At 43.1% G+C, this 16028-nt stretch overlaps 1 protein-coding gene across 2 annotated transcripts in view; it reads right to left on the reverse strand.

Moving 5' to 3' along the window:
• BARD1 (BRCA1 associated RING domain 1) overlaps nucleotides 1-14405 on the reverse strand; it is a 79244-nt gene extending 64839 nt beyond the window's left edge. Inside the window, exons 1-2 of one of the 2 annotated variants that reach the window (XM_055345543.1) lie at nucleotides 14154-14405; nucleotides 3279-3335 (exon numbers count right to left, since the gene is read on the reverse strand). In XM_055345543.1, the coding sequence (XP_055201518.1) occupies nucleotides 3279-3335; nucleotides 14154-14296 (200 nt within the window). In that variant the 5' untranslated portion in view covers nucleotides 14297-14405. Of the gene's footprint in view, nucleotides 1-3278; nucleotides 3336-14153 lie in introns of those variants that run through there. The other variant, XM_055345544.1, reaches the window with a different exon arrangement.
• Between the last annotated feature and the right edge of the window lie 1623 nt (nucleotides 14406-16028).

A 16028-nucleotide genomic window follows, 5' to 3' on the forward strand; every position in this document is an offset into this window, starting at 1 on the left:
AAAACATAAAGAGATTTGCATAAATAGAACACAGTGTCACTCTTCTCACTAGTTTTTCTTTGGTTTAGAAAATGGTTATTTTTTCTTAAAAAAAAGTGTTCTTTATGTTACCATGTAATAAGTTTATTATTGTTATTTTTAAGTGAATAGTATGTTTTAAATGTCTCGGTTTTACATGGTAAATACACAAACACACTCAGTTTTACATGGTAAATACACACACACACACACACACACACACACACACACAACTGCTTTAGGGTCCTCAATTTTTAAGGGTATAAAATGATCCAAAGTCAAAAAGTTTGCATATGTCTGCCATATTTTTTAAATGATCTTTTATCTTAAGGAGAATACACAGCCTACTTTTTATCAGGGATTGGAATGAAATTACCTTGAAACCACCACAACACTGTCAATAACATAAAAATCTGTGCCCTTCCAACCATCCCCCTCCCCACCCCACTTCTAAGCTTCAGCTGAATTGGTATATATCAAACCATCTTTTAAAACTGCATGATATGGGGGATCCCTGGGTGGCGCAGCGGTTTAGTGCCTGCCTTTGGCCCAGGGCGCGATCCTGGAGACCCTGGATCAAATCCCACGTCGGGCTCCTAGTGCATGGAGCCTGCTTCTCCCTCTGCCTATGTCTCTGCCTCTCTCTCTCTCTCTCTCTCTCTCTATCATAAATAAATAAAAATTTTTTTTAAAAACCTGCATGATAAAAAAATAAATAAATAAAAAATAAAACTGCATGATATTTACAGCATTGCTCAATAGTTTTCAAATCTGCAAAACCCTAATTCTTGGCATCACATAATCAAAATGAACCAAAACTGCACTGAATGTATTCTTTCCTGTGTTCGTGTCATTTACAGATGACCACTTTCTCTTCTAAGAAGTTCCCATGCCTAGAAGGGAGAAGAAATGTGTGGGAAATATCAGAAAGGGAGACAGAAGATAAAGACTCCTAACTCTGGGAAATGAACTAGGGGTGGTGGAAGGGGAGGAGGGCGGGGGTGGGGTGGGGGTGAATGGGTGACGGGCACTGAGGGGGGCACTTGACGGGATGAGCACTGGGTGTCATTCTGTATGTTGGCAAATTAAACACCAATAAAAAATAAATTTATTATAAAAAAAAAAGAAGTTCCCATGCCTATCTTAATTTTTCACTGACCATTTTAAGCCACAGACTGCTTTAGAACCCAATTAAAAGTATAGGTCTCTCTCACACTCAACACACACATACACACACACTTGCTTTACATATAATTTCAGGGAGTTTGTTATGCTCCAGCATATTTGTCACTCATATATTATATACAATGAGTACATCAGCTGAAACGAATCTGCTTCCTATCAAGTAAGGACAGGAAGTAGCATCATTTTGTAAAGGGGTCATAAGAGGCCTTTTGAAGGAGGTGACATATGAGCTGAAATGTAACTAACGAAAAGTCAGCCTTACAAAAATGTGGCAGTACATTCTAGATGGAAGAAATAGCAAGTGCAAAAGTCCTGGGGCACTGGTGAGTTTGGTGTGTTTAATGAACTAAAAGGAGAAGGTGAGTAGAACAGTGTGAGCTAAGCAGGAAGCGTGGCTGTAGAGGCAGGTAGGAATTGGGTCCTGTACAGGAGGGTCTTCTGGGCCTTAGAGTGAAGAGTCTAGATTTCATTCTAACTGTAAAACAAGCCACTAGAGGAATTTAAGGAGGTTAATGATAGGGATGTGATGTACCTTTTTTTAAAGATCGCTGATAAGAATGAAGAAAATGGGGAAGGGGGTCAGTTTTGAACTTATTAGGAGGAGATACGGTAATAGGATGATGGCTTGGACCAAAGTGGAAATGGTAATAAATACAGAGAAAGTGGGAAAATTCAAGGTTCAAGGCACATTTTGAGGTGGAACTAACAGAACTTCATGATGTGATAAGGAAGAAAAAGAGCAATTGGGTATTACTTGTGTTCGCCTTAAGCAACACTGCTATGGGTGGTACCCTTTATTGCCGTGAAGATCACCGAGACAGGCACAGCAGAAGGAAGAGTGACCGACAGGCATGTTCTGCACACGTCAAGTCTGAAATCCCGTCATCATCCATATAGAGTTATCAGGTAGGCAACAGGTACTACTTCCTATCCAGCTGGTGGGTCCCATATATCAGATCCATATTTCCAGAAAGAAAATCGGGACCCCAAGCATAATTGCTTCCCACACATCCCAGCCCGGCAGTCACATAGTAAATTATTTTCATATATGCTTAAACCTCGTCTTGCAGGTGTTCATGCCACATAGTCAGTCATAACTGAAATCCTTAAAAAACTAGTCAAAGGAGGCTACGTTAACCCTGTCTCAGACAATTAAACTAAGACATTCGGTCCTTGAATTTATTTCTCCAAAATAAGAAATAGAATGACATGAAAATCTGGTATTCTAATCTATAAGCCAGAGCTCTCATACTATAACATGGATGTAATTTCACATAACTATTATTATTTGAATTGTGCCGCCCAAAAAATGTTGAAGTCTTTACCCCAGTACCTAAGAATGGGATCTTACTTGGAAATAGGGTCTTTCTAGATGATCAAATTAATATGAGACCATCGAGGTAAGGCTTAAACCAATATAACTAGTATCCTTACAAAAAGGGGAAGTTTGGGCAGAGACAAATATGCACACAAGAGAGAATGCCATGTGAACATAAAGGTCAAAATCAGAGTGATATATCTACAAGCCAAGGAATGCCAAAAACTGCCAGAAGACAAAGCTTCTCCACCAGAAGATAGAAGAGAATCATGGAATAGTCTTCCTCACAGCCCTGCTTGACACCTTGCTCTCAGACTTCTAGCTTCCAGAACTGTGGGACAAAAAATTTCTGTTATTCTAAAGGACTCAGTCTTGGGCAATTTCGCACAGCAGCCCTAGAAAACTAATCTAACAACTATAAGAACTAGGTTTTTTATAATTTGGAAAGTCTAGACTCAAAACTAACTGGAAGGAAAGAGAGACATACTTCAACAACACAATAGATTTTCTCCCCAGCCTTAGCAGCAAAACTACTTACTAAAGCTTTGCAACTTTGGACAAGCCATCCCCTTTGAGCTTTGATGCTCTTATCTGTAAATTAAGACAGTTCTAAAAATCAAAATGAGAGAATATACCGTAAATTACCTGCAGTGTATGAGAGCTACACAAACATAAGGCATTGTCATTATTATTGATTACATGATGATGACCTAGTAAAAAATACCATTACGCTAAGTATCAAGCCGTAATTACTTACCTACAGAAGATGTGCTCACACCCCCCTAAACACACAGGCTCCCTCAGAATATTAGAGCTGTTTGAAGAAAAGGAAAACAATCAAGACTTAGGTCATTATTAGATCAATATTTTACACCCAACATTTCATAAATCCAAGGCCTAACACTACCATATTTCTCTTTCTTAAAGCAGAAGATACTAAGGATGTATTTATTTGAAAGGCTGTTACTACCTCATTAAATATTGTATCATCACACATCTGCTGGATTCAAATAGCTACTATCAAACTCAGTACGAACTGTAACAATTTTTATAATGTACACACTGGGAAATCACAGAGAGAAGCAACTCTGTGCTGGTATCTCTATATCCCTTACAGGCAAAACCAACCACTGGCTGCTTCTCTCAACTACTAAAACACATCGTCACCTAATGACTCAAAAGTATAGACCATAAATTTCAAAATAAGACTTAAAAATAAAATGGCCATATATTTTCCATATAAGAACATTTCTGAGAGGGATGCCTGGGGTGGCTCAGCAGTTAAAACATCTGCCTTTGGCTCAGGATGTGATTCTGGAGTCCCGGGAATGGTTCCCACATTGGGGTCTCTGCATGGAGCCTGCTTCTCCCTCTGCCTGTGTCTCTCATGAATAAATAAATATCTAAAAAAAAAAAACATTTCTGAGAATGAAGGGGCGTGATAACTGAATAGGACACTGGGACAGCAGGTGTAAACCAGGGCTGACCTAGGAAAATCAGGACATCTAATCACTTTGACACTAAGAATTCATGGTTTCCCATAGAAATACCCTGTTTTCTGACCATTGTTAAGTGGCTATTTACATTTCATCAATGCCCTGTCAAAAATCCAGCCATTCTTTCAGTTCACAATTAGTTGACTATTTTGTACTTTAAGCAACTGCAAATAGGAATCATCAGGTTGACATTCTGCAGACGGAATGAGATTCATGGCATTGGGAGAGGAGAGAGAGAAACACAATTATTGTCCATGGAAATACCTGCTACATTTGATAATCCTCAGAAAGTAACAGTACTTACTTCTTAATAAACACATCAAGTCATTATTTTCAGAGGGTGTAATGCAGTGAGAGCAGACAGGAGAAATGAAGCTTTCAAAGGATGAACATTTCTTGTGCTTGGTTTATCACAGTAACCTTAGGACCTTTAGGTATTTACACCATTATTATCCAATTACCTCTGTATACATACCACATATCAATAAAAATGGTTTTCCACATTTCTTAAAAGATCAAAAGTATCACACTGCACATTTTAATAGATATGAACATTAAAGTGAAATTGAGCTTTCAGAAAGAATGCTAAAAACAGAGTACACACCTACAATGTTATCCTCAAAATACCACAAATGGTGCTCATTGACATTATAAAACCCATTACTTTTCAAAAACTCACAATATCTGATTTTTCTATCACACTACACAGATCACAGTGATAAATATGACTTGTGACATGCCAGCCACTTTTGTGATTCTGGCAATTAAAATAATATCTGCTACAACAATCATGCTCCTCCTGTAATTTTTGTTCATGATTTCATCTACCAAACCTAATCTCTTATCTCCTAATCAACGTATTAAATTCTACTTCATTACAAGCTCTGCTCTAAGATCTCTGAAGTGGTGGTAGTTCACATCCTCTATCACAATATACTCCCTATGTCTCTTTTATTCTATCACTGACCAAGCCTCCACCTTCAGGTTGCTCTCTACCTTGAGAGAATACCATTCAGTTCATTAGCTCCTTGGATTCCCTAGGCCACAGTTAACTACTTCACAGCCACCTTCACCATCACCCTATTTCCACTGACCTCTTAGACACTCATGGATGCCAATCTGTAATGCCAGACAGGCCTGACAGTCCACTCCTTCCTCACCTACTCTCAGGCTATGACTATCATAAAAAGACAGAAAGATAGGAGTGTCTAGATGGCTCAGTCAGTTAAGCATTGGACTCTTGATCTCAGCTCAGGTCAGGATCTCGGGGTCCTGAGAGCAAGCCCCATGTCAGGGCCCCCCACAGAGTGTGGAGTCTACCTAAGATTCTCCTTCTCTGTCCACCCCTCCCCAGGCTCGCTCACTCTCTCTCAAAAAAAAAAAAAAGATACGTAAATATGTGTTTATAAATTTACTTGATAGCTCTACCAAAGTGGCACATTATATTTTCAATGAGTAAATAAATGAATAGATGGCTATTCCTAACAATCTCTATGCTCTGAAATACCATTAACCTGACTGAAGATGAACTGTGTGAGCTTCTTACCACCTGGACCCTTTCCTAACTTTTTCACCCATAATTCTATCCCTCCCTCCAGGCTCAGAGGAGATCTCCTGCAGTCATTCTTTTTTTCTTATAATGCACTGCTCTATCTCTCCCTATGTCCCTTATCTTCTCTATCCCCTAATATAATCTATTCTCATCATTATAGTCACCATTCTTCCTCTGTCTGCCTAAAAATGCACAGGTAGGTACTCTCTCCTCCACTCAAAAAGGGGGGGGGCACTATCTTTAGATCCTGCTTCTCTCACTCTACTTTCAACCCCAGCTCTTCTCTACAGATGTAAGGTCCTAACTTAGAGCTCTAGAGCAGTCACTGTCTCCTTATCTCCCTAGCTTTAACTCCCAGCACTCTGTTGAAATTGCTCCCAAAAAACACTTTTAGGCCTCATTCCCCGACCTTTCTGTGAAGTAACACTGACCTCAACTTCTTTCTTGAAAGTTTTCCGTCTGTTGAGTTTTGAATTTCCTTAGAGCACATTTACCTGCCTGTTTCAGCATTTTGTTAATGCCTCTTTCCTGTTTCTCAACCCAGGATGCAGTCCACAGCATTCAATGGTTTTCTATGGCAGCATTCAACCCAATGCCTCGATTCTGTTTCTAAACTTAAATGTCCTAAGATGACTCTGAACACTTTATCTATGGTTCTGACCCTTCACCCCAGTAATGAGAAGCTATAGTGTGATTAGCAATGAATCTAAGATCTATGAACTGATCAATTGTACTAATTATTCTAATTACTGAGCTAGAATATATTTTGTTGTTGTTAACAGATGAGGAAAGACACTGGGTGGCACAGCAGTTTGGCGCCTGCCTTTGGCCCAGGGCGCGATCCTGGAGACCCGGGATCGAATCCCACATCGGGCTCCCGGTGCATGGAGCCTGCTTCTCCCTCTGACTGTGTCTCTGCCCCTCTCTCTCTCTCTCTCTCTCTCTCTCTCTATCATAAATAAATAAAAATTTTTTAAAAAGATTTAAAAAAAAAAAAAAAAAAAGAAAGACACTGGGGACGCCTGGCTGGCTCAGTGGTTGAGCGTCTGCCTTCCACTCATGGCATGATGATGGGTCTAGGGATGGAGCCCTGCACCCAGCTCCCCGTGAGGAGCCTGCTTCTCTCTCTGCCTAAGTCTCTGTCTCTCTGTGTCTCTAATGAATAAATAAAATATCTTTTAAAATTTTTAAAAGACATTGGAGGAATGACTGAGAAGTATGGGTATGCGTGCATAAGGGAAGGAGCAGGGACAGGGGTGTTACAACCAAGGCTAAGGGGGATGAGGTCAAGTTCAAAAGAAGGTTAATGAAGAGTTCAAAGAGCAAATACAGACAGAAGATGGCACAGATCCAAGTCAAAGTCAGGCTTTCTGACAATGCCCAGAGCTTAGCTGAGAAGACACTCAGGAATAAAACAATTTCTATTATAATCAGGATCTATCAAAATTTTAAATGTACCCACTTTTAACTCAACTATTCCCCTGCCAGGAATTTTATCTTTTAGAGATATGTGCTTATAAAACTGAAACTTCAAAACACAAAAAATATCTCCCTAGACAGGAGATATCTCACCAAGAGAGTCCAGAGATTAAGAAATAATAAAACTAAAACATCATATAACGTCATATATATATATATATATATATATACTCAAAAAAAAAAATATATATATATATATTCAAAATTGCCTAAGACATCTCAAGGGTAACAAGGGATGCCTGGCCTTCAAAATAATGACTGAAAATTATTTTGTACTTCATCTTCCATATTAGAAAGTTAATAGATAATAAGAAAACTCATCTTTTAGAGTAGGAAGTTAGAAAGTGAACAATGTCTAAAATGGAAAAATTCAAGAAGTAGCAATAGAAACTGATCATTTGGAAATATAGGTGTAAATCTTCAAGAACTAAAATAAAGAGGTTGTATGTGGAGTATAGATGAAGCAAAACAATGTTTTCATATGTCTTTGCCTTACTTTGTTGACTATGTTCATGTATAATTTTAATAAAAAAATTTTAAATGTAAAGGCCAGGGGACAAAGATATTCCCTCCCACACAGCTTATTACAGCAAAAGACCAGAAACAACACAAGGTCACCTGCAATATAATATATACCCTAAGGGGCTTAGAATTATAATCTAAATAGGTAATTTCATAAGCAAAGTTACTATCTGACTTAAGTACAAAATGCTCTAAAGTCCCAGAGAGATGGCATCCTAGTTGGGGCTCTGGAAATCAATGCTGAAAGTGAAATATTTTGTATTGTATTCGCTTGATTCCCTCATCTCCAAATAGACTGTAGCCCTACAAACAAGAGGTCTTGACTTTTATTTTTTCTGAGCTCCCCAACACACTATTACCTCCCTAGCATGGTGCTATGTGAGCGGCAGGATTCTGATAAATCCTTAGTGAATGAAGCAAATGGAAAACTACATGCAAAAATGAATTTATATTAACAATTCTATTTTATCCTTACCCTATTCTTTGTTTGATATACATATATATTAGAAAGAAAAAAATCCAGAAGAATAAGAAAAGACATTTGCATGGTAACAGGATTTCCATACCTTGAAAATTCGGCTACTCTACTTTTTCCCATCTGCAGTCATATTTCTGTTACTTTACATGAAGTTGATTTGGAAAGATTGGCAAAGTCAGAGGATTATAACTTAGGGAAAGACTAAGTAGTGAGAACAAACAATTTAAAAAAAAAAGGTCGTATTGATATAAAAATGTCTTTGCAAAGAAGAAAAGGAAAGTAAATTCAGCTGAGATTATAATACTGAGGCAGACCCATTTCTTAACAGAATGGCTCCCTAAGCTTCTATGAGATAAACTGTTATTTAACATTAGGCAACATAGCTAGCTACCACAGTGCTCTTACATTTTAAAAACTGCCCAGTTATTTTAAGTGTGCACCAACACAACTGGTTAACAGGCTCTCCAAGCCAATCAAACAATTTCTTGTATTTATCTTCAAAATAAACAAAATTGTTAACAAGTAAGGGACATGAATAATGACACAAAAGCATCTTTTTCTGTGTATTTTGTATGCCAGATTCAAGTAAGTCACATGGTAAAATTTTTTTAAAAATCCTGTCTAATTGTTTAGTGTTAATAAACACTGAATAAAATCAACAAGCCAATACACCAAAAGCCAAATGGGCAATAGACTCTATCTATCTATTAATGACTAATTAAAATAGGATCTGCTGTTATGAGACAGGTAAGTCACAGAGAATATCACGTATATCTGACTCAAATAGCACTGGTTTACTCTGTCCTGTATTCTCTTTCTTCCAAAGCAAAACAGTACCCAGGTAACTGTTCTTAAAGCTCCACCTCTTCCACCTTATATTCAAATGTTGAGTTTCAAGGCTCATTCATCTTTGTATTCCCTTCCCTGCTCACTTCCAGAAGTATGCACTCAATTACTATCTACACGCAGATGACTGTCAAAAGTGCACTCCCAGCCTCTCCTGTAAGTCCCAGACCCAACTAATAATAAGTCCACTTGTAAGACCATCCCCTATACTCTAGGAAACAGATGCTCAATGTCTAAGTTTCTCTGGCAGTCCCAAGCCTGTATAGCACTAGGTGTGTGTAGGCCTGCAGTGGGTCTGCGCAAGTTACAGTTCTAGCTCTAACCCCCAGAGGTAAAGACCTTTGCCTTCTACATCTACTCTAAGACCACAGTCATTACTTACTACAGGTAGTAAACCCCAGGAACCTATGAAGGATTCTTGGTGAGGCAAGTTAACCAGGTCCTTCTGGTTATTTCCACCTGCAAAAGCTTCTCAAATGTGATCCTAACCTAATCTAAATTCTTTTATCCATTAATTTAACAAACACAAAGAAATGTTGTGTCCAGCACTGTGGCTACAAATGCGAACCTGTCTTTATGAAATGTGTAGTATTACTGAAGGCTACAGGTATCAAAAAATCAAAACACCAAAAGTTAGGAGGGATATCTGATACATACTGAACACCAATGCCCTTGTGCCCTTTTCTAGATGTACGTTAAACTTCAATAGCAAGTTTTACACAACAGAGGCACCTGGGTGGCTCAGTTGGTTAAGCCCCTCTGCCTCTGGCTCAGGTCGTGATCCCAGAGTCCTGGGATTGAGCCCCTGGGTCAGACTCCCTGCTGGGCAGCGGGGAGCCTGTGTCTCCCTCTCCCTCAGCAGCTCCCCCTGCTTGTGCTCTCTCACTCTCAAATAAATAAATGGGTAAGATCTTTAAAAAAAAAAAGTTTTAAACAACAATGTGCATCCAATGGAAACTAATATTATAGAACCTACAAACTGGAAGGAGCCTTAGAAAGCACTTGGTCCACTTTCCTCTTTTATAGATGGGGACACCAGAGTCCCAGGAAAGGTACCTAAATTGCTTCTCCTTAGGAACTATGTGAACCAAATGAATAGTCTGTTGTTGGTCCACTAATTGCTTTCTGATCTGACCCACCTGACTCACACTTCCTATTTATTCTACTGTACCTTTTAACATATTGTAATTAGCACATTCCACCTGTCTCCATCTGTGAAAATCTTTCCAAAGCCCAATTCAAAAGCCATAAAACTTTCCTCTACTGGCACCATCCAAAGTATTCTCCTTTCCATCTCTTTGGCCCTCACCATAATTTACCCCAAACTCTTCGTACATTTTATCCCTTATAGGTAAGCATGCTCCTTACAGGTTGAAAATGTCTCACCACATAGCACCACTAATGTACTGCCTCGGAGATGGCTTGTGGTCCTAATCAGCACCAGAGCAAGCCAAAGGAGTAATCATTCCATTTAAGGATCATTGGCCTATTAAAATGCTTCTGAACATTCAAAACTAATGAAGGCAAAAGCTTAATGCTGGGGTCAGGAAATCCATCCTGTATTTTACAAACATTCATATAGCACTTAAAACATAATGGGCACTGCTGTAAGTATCTTATAAATATTAACTCATTTAATTCCCATAGCCAACTTATAAGATAGAAACGACTACTAACTCATTTTGCAAATGAGAAAAGCATACAAAGATAAAATAATTTACCCAAAACCACTAAGCCACGACTGAAGCCAACGTTCAAAATCAATGCTCATAACAGCTAAGCTGTGCGATAAGAGAAAACAATCTTGATCGCCTTTACGAGGACAAAATTTAGAAAAAAATCACCTACCCTAAAAATCACAAGATTACTTTTTTACTTTTGACTAAACGTTGATTTAAAACATGCTACAACTCCAAATTACATTGTAAGTAGAGGTCAAAGCCCCTTGCTCTAACCATCAAGAGGTACCTAATTATTTTAATTCACAAAACAGTGTCATATGACACTTGGGTTTTTACATTACAGCTCCTAATATTTTTTTCCTACTTCCTTTAGGATCACATTATTACTATGCTTTCTGCCAGTCTCTCAAAAGATATGGTCTTCCTGTCTCATTTGTCCAAATCTTTAAATAGCTTCTATCTCGTTGTGAGGCTTGGACCTAACACAAATGTCACATCTGGCCTCTTGAAAAATTTCATCAGCTTCACCTTGGAGCCACACTTATGTTAAAGGTCAAGAAAGGATGCCCTGTAATGTAGCCAATCCACCTGCACGCGCAAGTAATGCTTCCTGCAAAATAGATTCAATGTGCTACACGAGACAGGTGACACCTGGGAACACAATATAGATGACAGCTGCAAGCTGAATGTGAGGGTAATCGGGGTAATCACTAGCCCACTGGGTAGAACTTTGAAACTCTGTAAAAGGGCATTCTGACACAATTTCAAATAATATGACACTGCTCTGGATGGTGGGTCGCCAAAAGCAAGAAGCAGACCACTGGAGTTGCTCCTTTCAAGCAATGATGTCAGGCAGCTACCAGGAAAAGGCAGAGGTGGAAAGAATGTTTTTTTGTCCCCCATGGGTAAGAAGCAACTAGCCACGCTATTCACTAGGACAATACCAAAACACAGAGACATCGAGAAGAACACAAAATCATTTCTAAATATTGTGGTATAAAATTTTAGAGAGAAGGATTTTTAAACTTAAGACTGTACCTGTTAAAACAGTTTGGCAAACTACAGCCTGTGCACCAAATCAAGTCAGTAGACTGTCTTTGTACGGCCTTGAGCTATGAATACTTTTTGCTTTTAAGGGTTGTAAAAAACAAAAATAATAAAGAACAGATACCATGGCCAGCAAAGTCTACAGTACCTACTATATGACTTTTTATAGAAAGTTTACAGACCCCTATGTTAAAATATGCAAAGAAACAGGTGAAATTTAGCTATTCTGTCAGTGGTTCATATATTATTTATTTTTTTAAGAAAAATCACTGGAGCTCACCATTACTGTCCAGTCAAAAGAACAACTTGTATTAGAAGTCTGGACCTAGCTACTGATGTCCACTTTCAGTCCTTTGGCTCTTATTTTCTGCTCACTTCAGTTAAAAACTGGAAAAATCGTTGGTAGAGGATAAAAAGTGAAATTGGCTGCAATAGATTTCAGGACAACCTACAGATTAGTCTTACAAATCACCTATTTTGTCTTCCTCGAAACCATTCAGCAAGCAGGCTATACTTCTTTGTATTTTTGTAAGACAGCTATTATTTATCACTTATTCTATGACAACCACCCATACTCAACACTCTGCATGTACAATTTCATTTAGTTTCTTCCTACAGAATGTTAGTTTCATGAGGATTGATGGTTTTGTCTGCTTTGTTCACTAAGGAAATGAATCCCCAATGCCAAAATAGCACTTTGCAGGTGCTCAATAATATCTTTATTACTAACGAATCCTCATCGGTGGATGAGCGGAGTGATATTATCACTCAGACGGGGAAACTGAGGCAGAGAATTTGAATGATCTGGGCCACAGTGTCAAAGCTAGAACCTGACTCCACCACCACAGTCTAAGTGAAGCACTATGCTGCTGCCCTAGTGCCTTCCATACAGAAATGTGCCAACTGAATGTCTAACTTTTGTTGAACTAGGAAGGTGTAATCATAATCTCTTCTATTATAGCAACAGAGCCAGTTTTAAATTTCTTATTCTCAAAAAAAAGTAAAAATAAAAATAAAAATAAAAAAATCGTATTCTCAGATGGATGGCCCCTGTGTTACGAAAAACACACAACTCAAGAATGTCTCCATGAATTCTAGCAAAAGTGCCACTTTTCTAAGGAGTGCAATGACTTTGTAAAGGTTTTACAAAACTAAAGTGCAGAAGTCTCTGACAGTTAAGTCCATTTCTTTTTTTTTTTTTTTTTAAGATTCATTTGAGGGATCCCTGGGTGGCTCAGCTGTTTGGCGCCTGCCTTTGGCCAAGGGAGCGATCCTGGAGATCTGGGATCGAATCCCACGTCGGGCTCCCGGTGCATGGAGCCTGCTTCTCCCTCCGCCTGTGTCTCTGCCTCTCTCTCTCTCTGTGACTATCATAAATGAATAAAAAAAAATAAAAAAAATTTTAAAAAAAGATTCATTTGAGAGTGAGAGAGAAGAGAGATGGGGGGGCGGGGTGGGAAGCAGGGAGAAGTGCAGAGGAAGAGGGAGGCCCTGAAGCAGACTCTCCACCCAGGGCTGGAGCTCAGGACCTCAGGATGCCAGCCAGAACCAAGAGTTCCACACTTACCCCACCCAGGCGCCCCACAGTGAAGTCCATTTCATTTTTAAAGAAAAAGCTGCTGTGTTACTTGTACTTTATGTACATCTAAGTTCTGCAGGTTGGAAATCGGGGGGGGGGGGGGACAAATCAAAACAAAGTCCCAGAAAGATAAATACAGTCATGTCGGCTACAAGCAGAGAGAAAACCCGCCCGAGTGATACCGATGCAGAAATACGGAGCTGTGCACACAGCAGGTGCTCAATCATTGCTTTTGGACGAAACGAAAAGGGGCGGCAAAGCCCTTCCTGCGTGTTGGGGACCTCCCTGCCTCCCAGAACGGGAAGAGCCCCAGGACCGGGGGCACGGAGCACCCGTCATGGCAATGGGGTCTTCAGAGACAACGAAAGCCTGGGAGTGAGCGGACTCCCGCGGTGCCAGAGCAGGAAGGAAAACAAGAAGCAAAAAAAGTGATAATAAGCAGCATCCGCAAGGGCTGGAGCCCGGAGCCGCACGGCCTTGGGACTGAACCAAGGAAACGAGACCCTGAAGCGGGACGGCGGTGTCCGGGCCCCGCCCTCCGCAAGGCGCCTCCAGCCAGAGGAACCCAAACCCTCTTTCCGGAGAGAAGCGGTCAAGGGGCGGGCGCAGCCCGGGCGGGGGCGGGGGCGGGGGTCGGGGCCGGGGCCGGGGCCGGTCGCCGGGGTCCCGCCCGCGCCGCCGCCACAGCGCGCACCTCCCGCGGGGGCGGGGCCTGGGAGGCGCGGCGAGGCCGAGGCCACGCCCCCCGCCGGGCCGCCGAGGTTCCGGAACTGCCTTCGCAGCTGGGTTAGGGGAGGGAGGAGGGGAGGGGAGGGAGGAGCGGCGGGGGGGCCGCGCCGAGGGGCTGCGAGCCGGCCGGGAAGGACGCGCGGGGGCCTGCGAAGGTGATGCCCGCTCGCCCCGGCCCGCGCCCCCGCCCGCGCCCGCCCGCCCGCCCGGGTCCGTCTTTACCAACGCGAGCAGCGCAGCAGCTCCTCCAGCCGGTCGAGCGCGGCGCGGCTGTGGGCCCAGGCCCCGCGCCCGGACGGCTCCATGGCGGGCGCGGGACGAGGCTGGTTCCCGGAGCGGACCCTCGGCCGCCGGCCCCCCGGCATCGCCCCGCCTGGCCAGGGGTCCTCCCCGAGCGGGAGCCGCGGCGGGCGGACGGGCCCGAGCAACGACCGAGACGCCGCAGGCCTAGCGCCCGACCCCGGCCCGAGTGGTCCCGCGTCGGGGCCGGCGGGACGCTGGGGGCGGGGCCTGTGGGGGCGGGGCCGGGGCGGGGCCGCCGGAGCGCGCCAAAGCATAGGCTCGCGGGCCGGGGGGCGGGGCCTGCGGGGTGGGAAAGGGGGCGGGGCCGCCGAAGCGCGCCAAAGCCTGGGCGCACCGGCCTGGCGGTGGAAGGGGGCGGGGCCGCCGAAATGAGCCAAAGCCCGGGCGCGCGAGTCGGGGGCGGGGCCTGTGGTGGGCGGGGCCGGGCCGCCCCGAGGGACGCGGAGGGGAAGACGAGCCCTGCCCTGGGCTGCGCGGACCCCCGGCGCTCGGTGGGACTCCGCGGATGGAAAGTCCCAAAGCGAAGAACTTTGCGCGGAGAGTAATCCCTAAGGAGCGCTGTTTAGAGTACCGTAAAGTTTGGAAGAGCTGATCGTGACCCTGAACATGCATCTTCTCTACTCCTAAAAAAGTAACTTTCTCCCCCACCACCGCCTTTTCCAGGCTTTTTGTTTTGTTTGCTAAAGATGCGCCCACCGGCCGCCTAAGAATCCTCGTTGATGACCTCATTACGGGGGCAACACCTACTGCGCACCCTCCCACCTCCCCATCCAGTCCCGCTGCCAAACCTCTGCAGCCCCCGCCCCCACCCGGGTCACTCGTCCCCCCCCCCAGGCCCCTGTGCGTCTCACCCAGAGTGTCCCGTAGGCTCCTGGCTGTGATCCCAGTGTCCACGCCAGCGCCCTCCAACCGTCCGCCCACACTGTAGCCATCGAAAACCTTTCCAAATAAACACTTGGTTAGTAGAAGCAGAATGGATAAAGCCTAAGTAAGATCTTACAGGGTGTGATGTAGTTTTGAGAATATAGGTGAGGTTTGGTGGGGTGACGTCCGGAGGCCACCACCAGGGAAGAATTCTTGAGGCGTCTTTGATGCAAAATGGTGATTTTTAGTAAACCTTACCCCGGGCAGGACCGACGGGCAGGAAGAGCTGCTGCCCTGGGCTCCTGAGAGGAGGCTCAGTATATACTTGGGAGTTGGGGGAGGTAAGGAAAACGTTTTCGAAAGAATTTTTCTTTTTAATATTTTATTTATTTATTCATGAGAGACACAGAGAGAGGCAGAGACACAGGCGGAGGGAGAAGCAGGCTCCATGCAGGGAGCCCGATGCGGGACTCGATCCCGGGTCACCCCCGGGGTCACACCCTGGGCCCAAGGCGGGCGCTCAACATCTGAGCCACCCAGGCGAACCTCAAAAGAATTTTTGTATAGTAAAGAGGACCCAGAAGATATTGGAGGCCTTGCCATAGTCAAGTTGAGGTTTTTCCCTCAAGGAAAGCATTAACATTAAAATAGTTGGGAGTTTCCTTCCAGAAGTTAGGTCGTTGATAAGAAGGCTTTTCTCTTGCAAATCACTAAGACATTTTGTAAACTGAGGGAGACTCAGTCTATAGGACTATAATCTCCATGAATTAACATACTTGTCTTTCCTTTCCCTGACCCTAGAGCAGCAGGGAGTTCCTGACGAAGGTCACAGACCTCCCACCCGAGGAGGGGGGGGCGTCATTTGTGGGGGTCGGTTTGTGCTTCGTCCTCCGCTAACCTTCGGTTCCTTCATCAGGTGTTTTAACTGAC

The sequence above is a fragment of the Nyctereutes procyonoides genome, unplaced genomic scaffold (genome assembly GCF_905146905.1).
Source record: "Nyctereutes procyonoides isolate TBG_1078 unplaced genomic scaffold, NYPRO_anot_genome, whole genome shotgun sequence".
Classification (NCBI taxonomy): domain Eukaryota; kingdom Metazoa; phylum Chordata; class Mammalia; order Carnivora; family Canidae; genus Nyctereutes; species Nyctereutes procyonoides.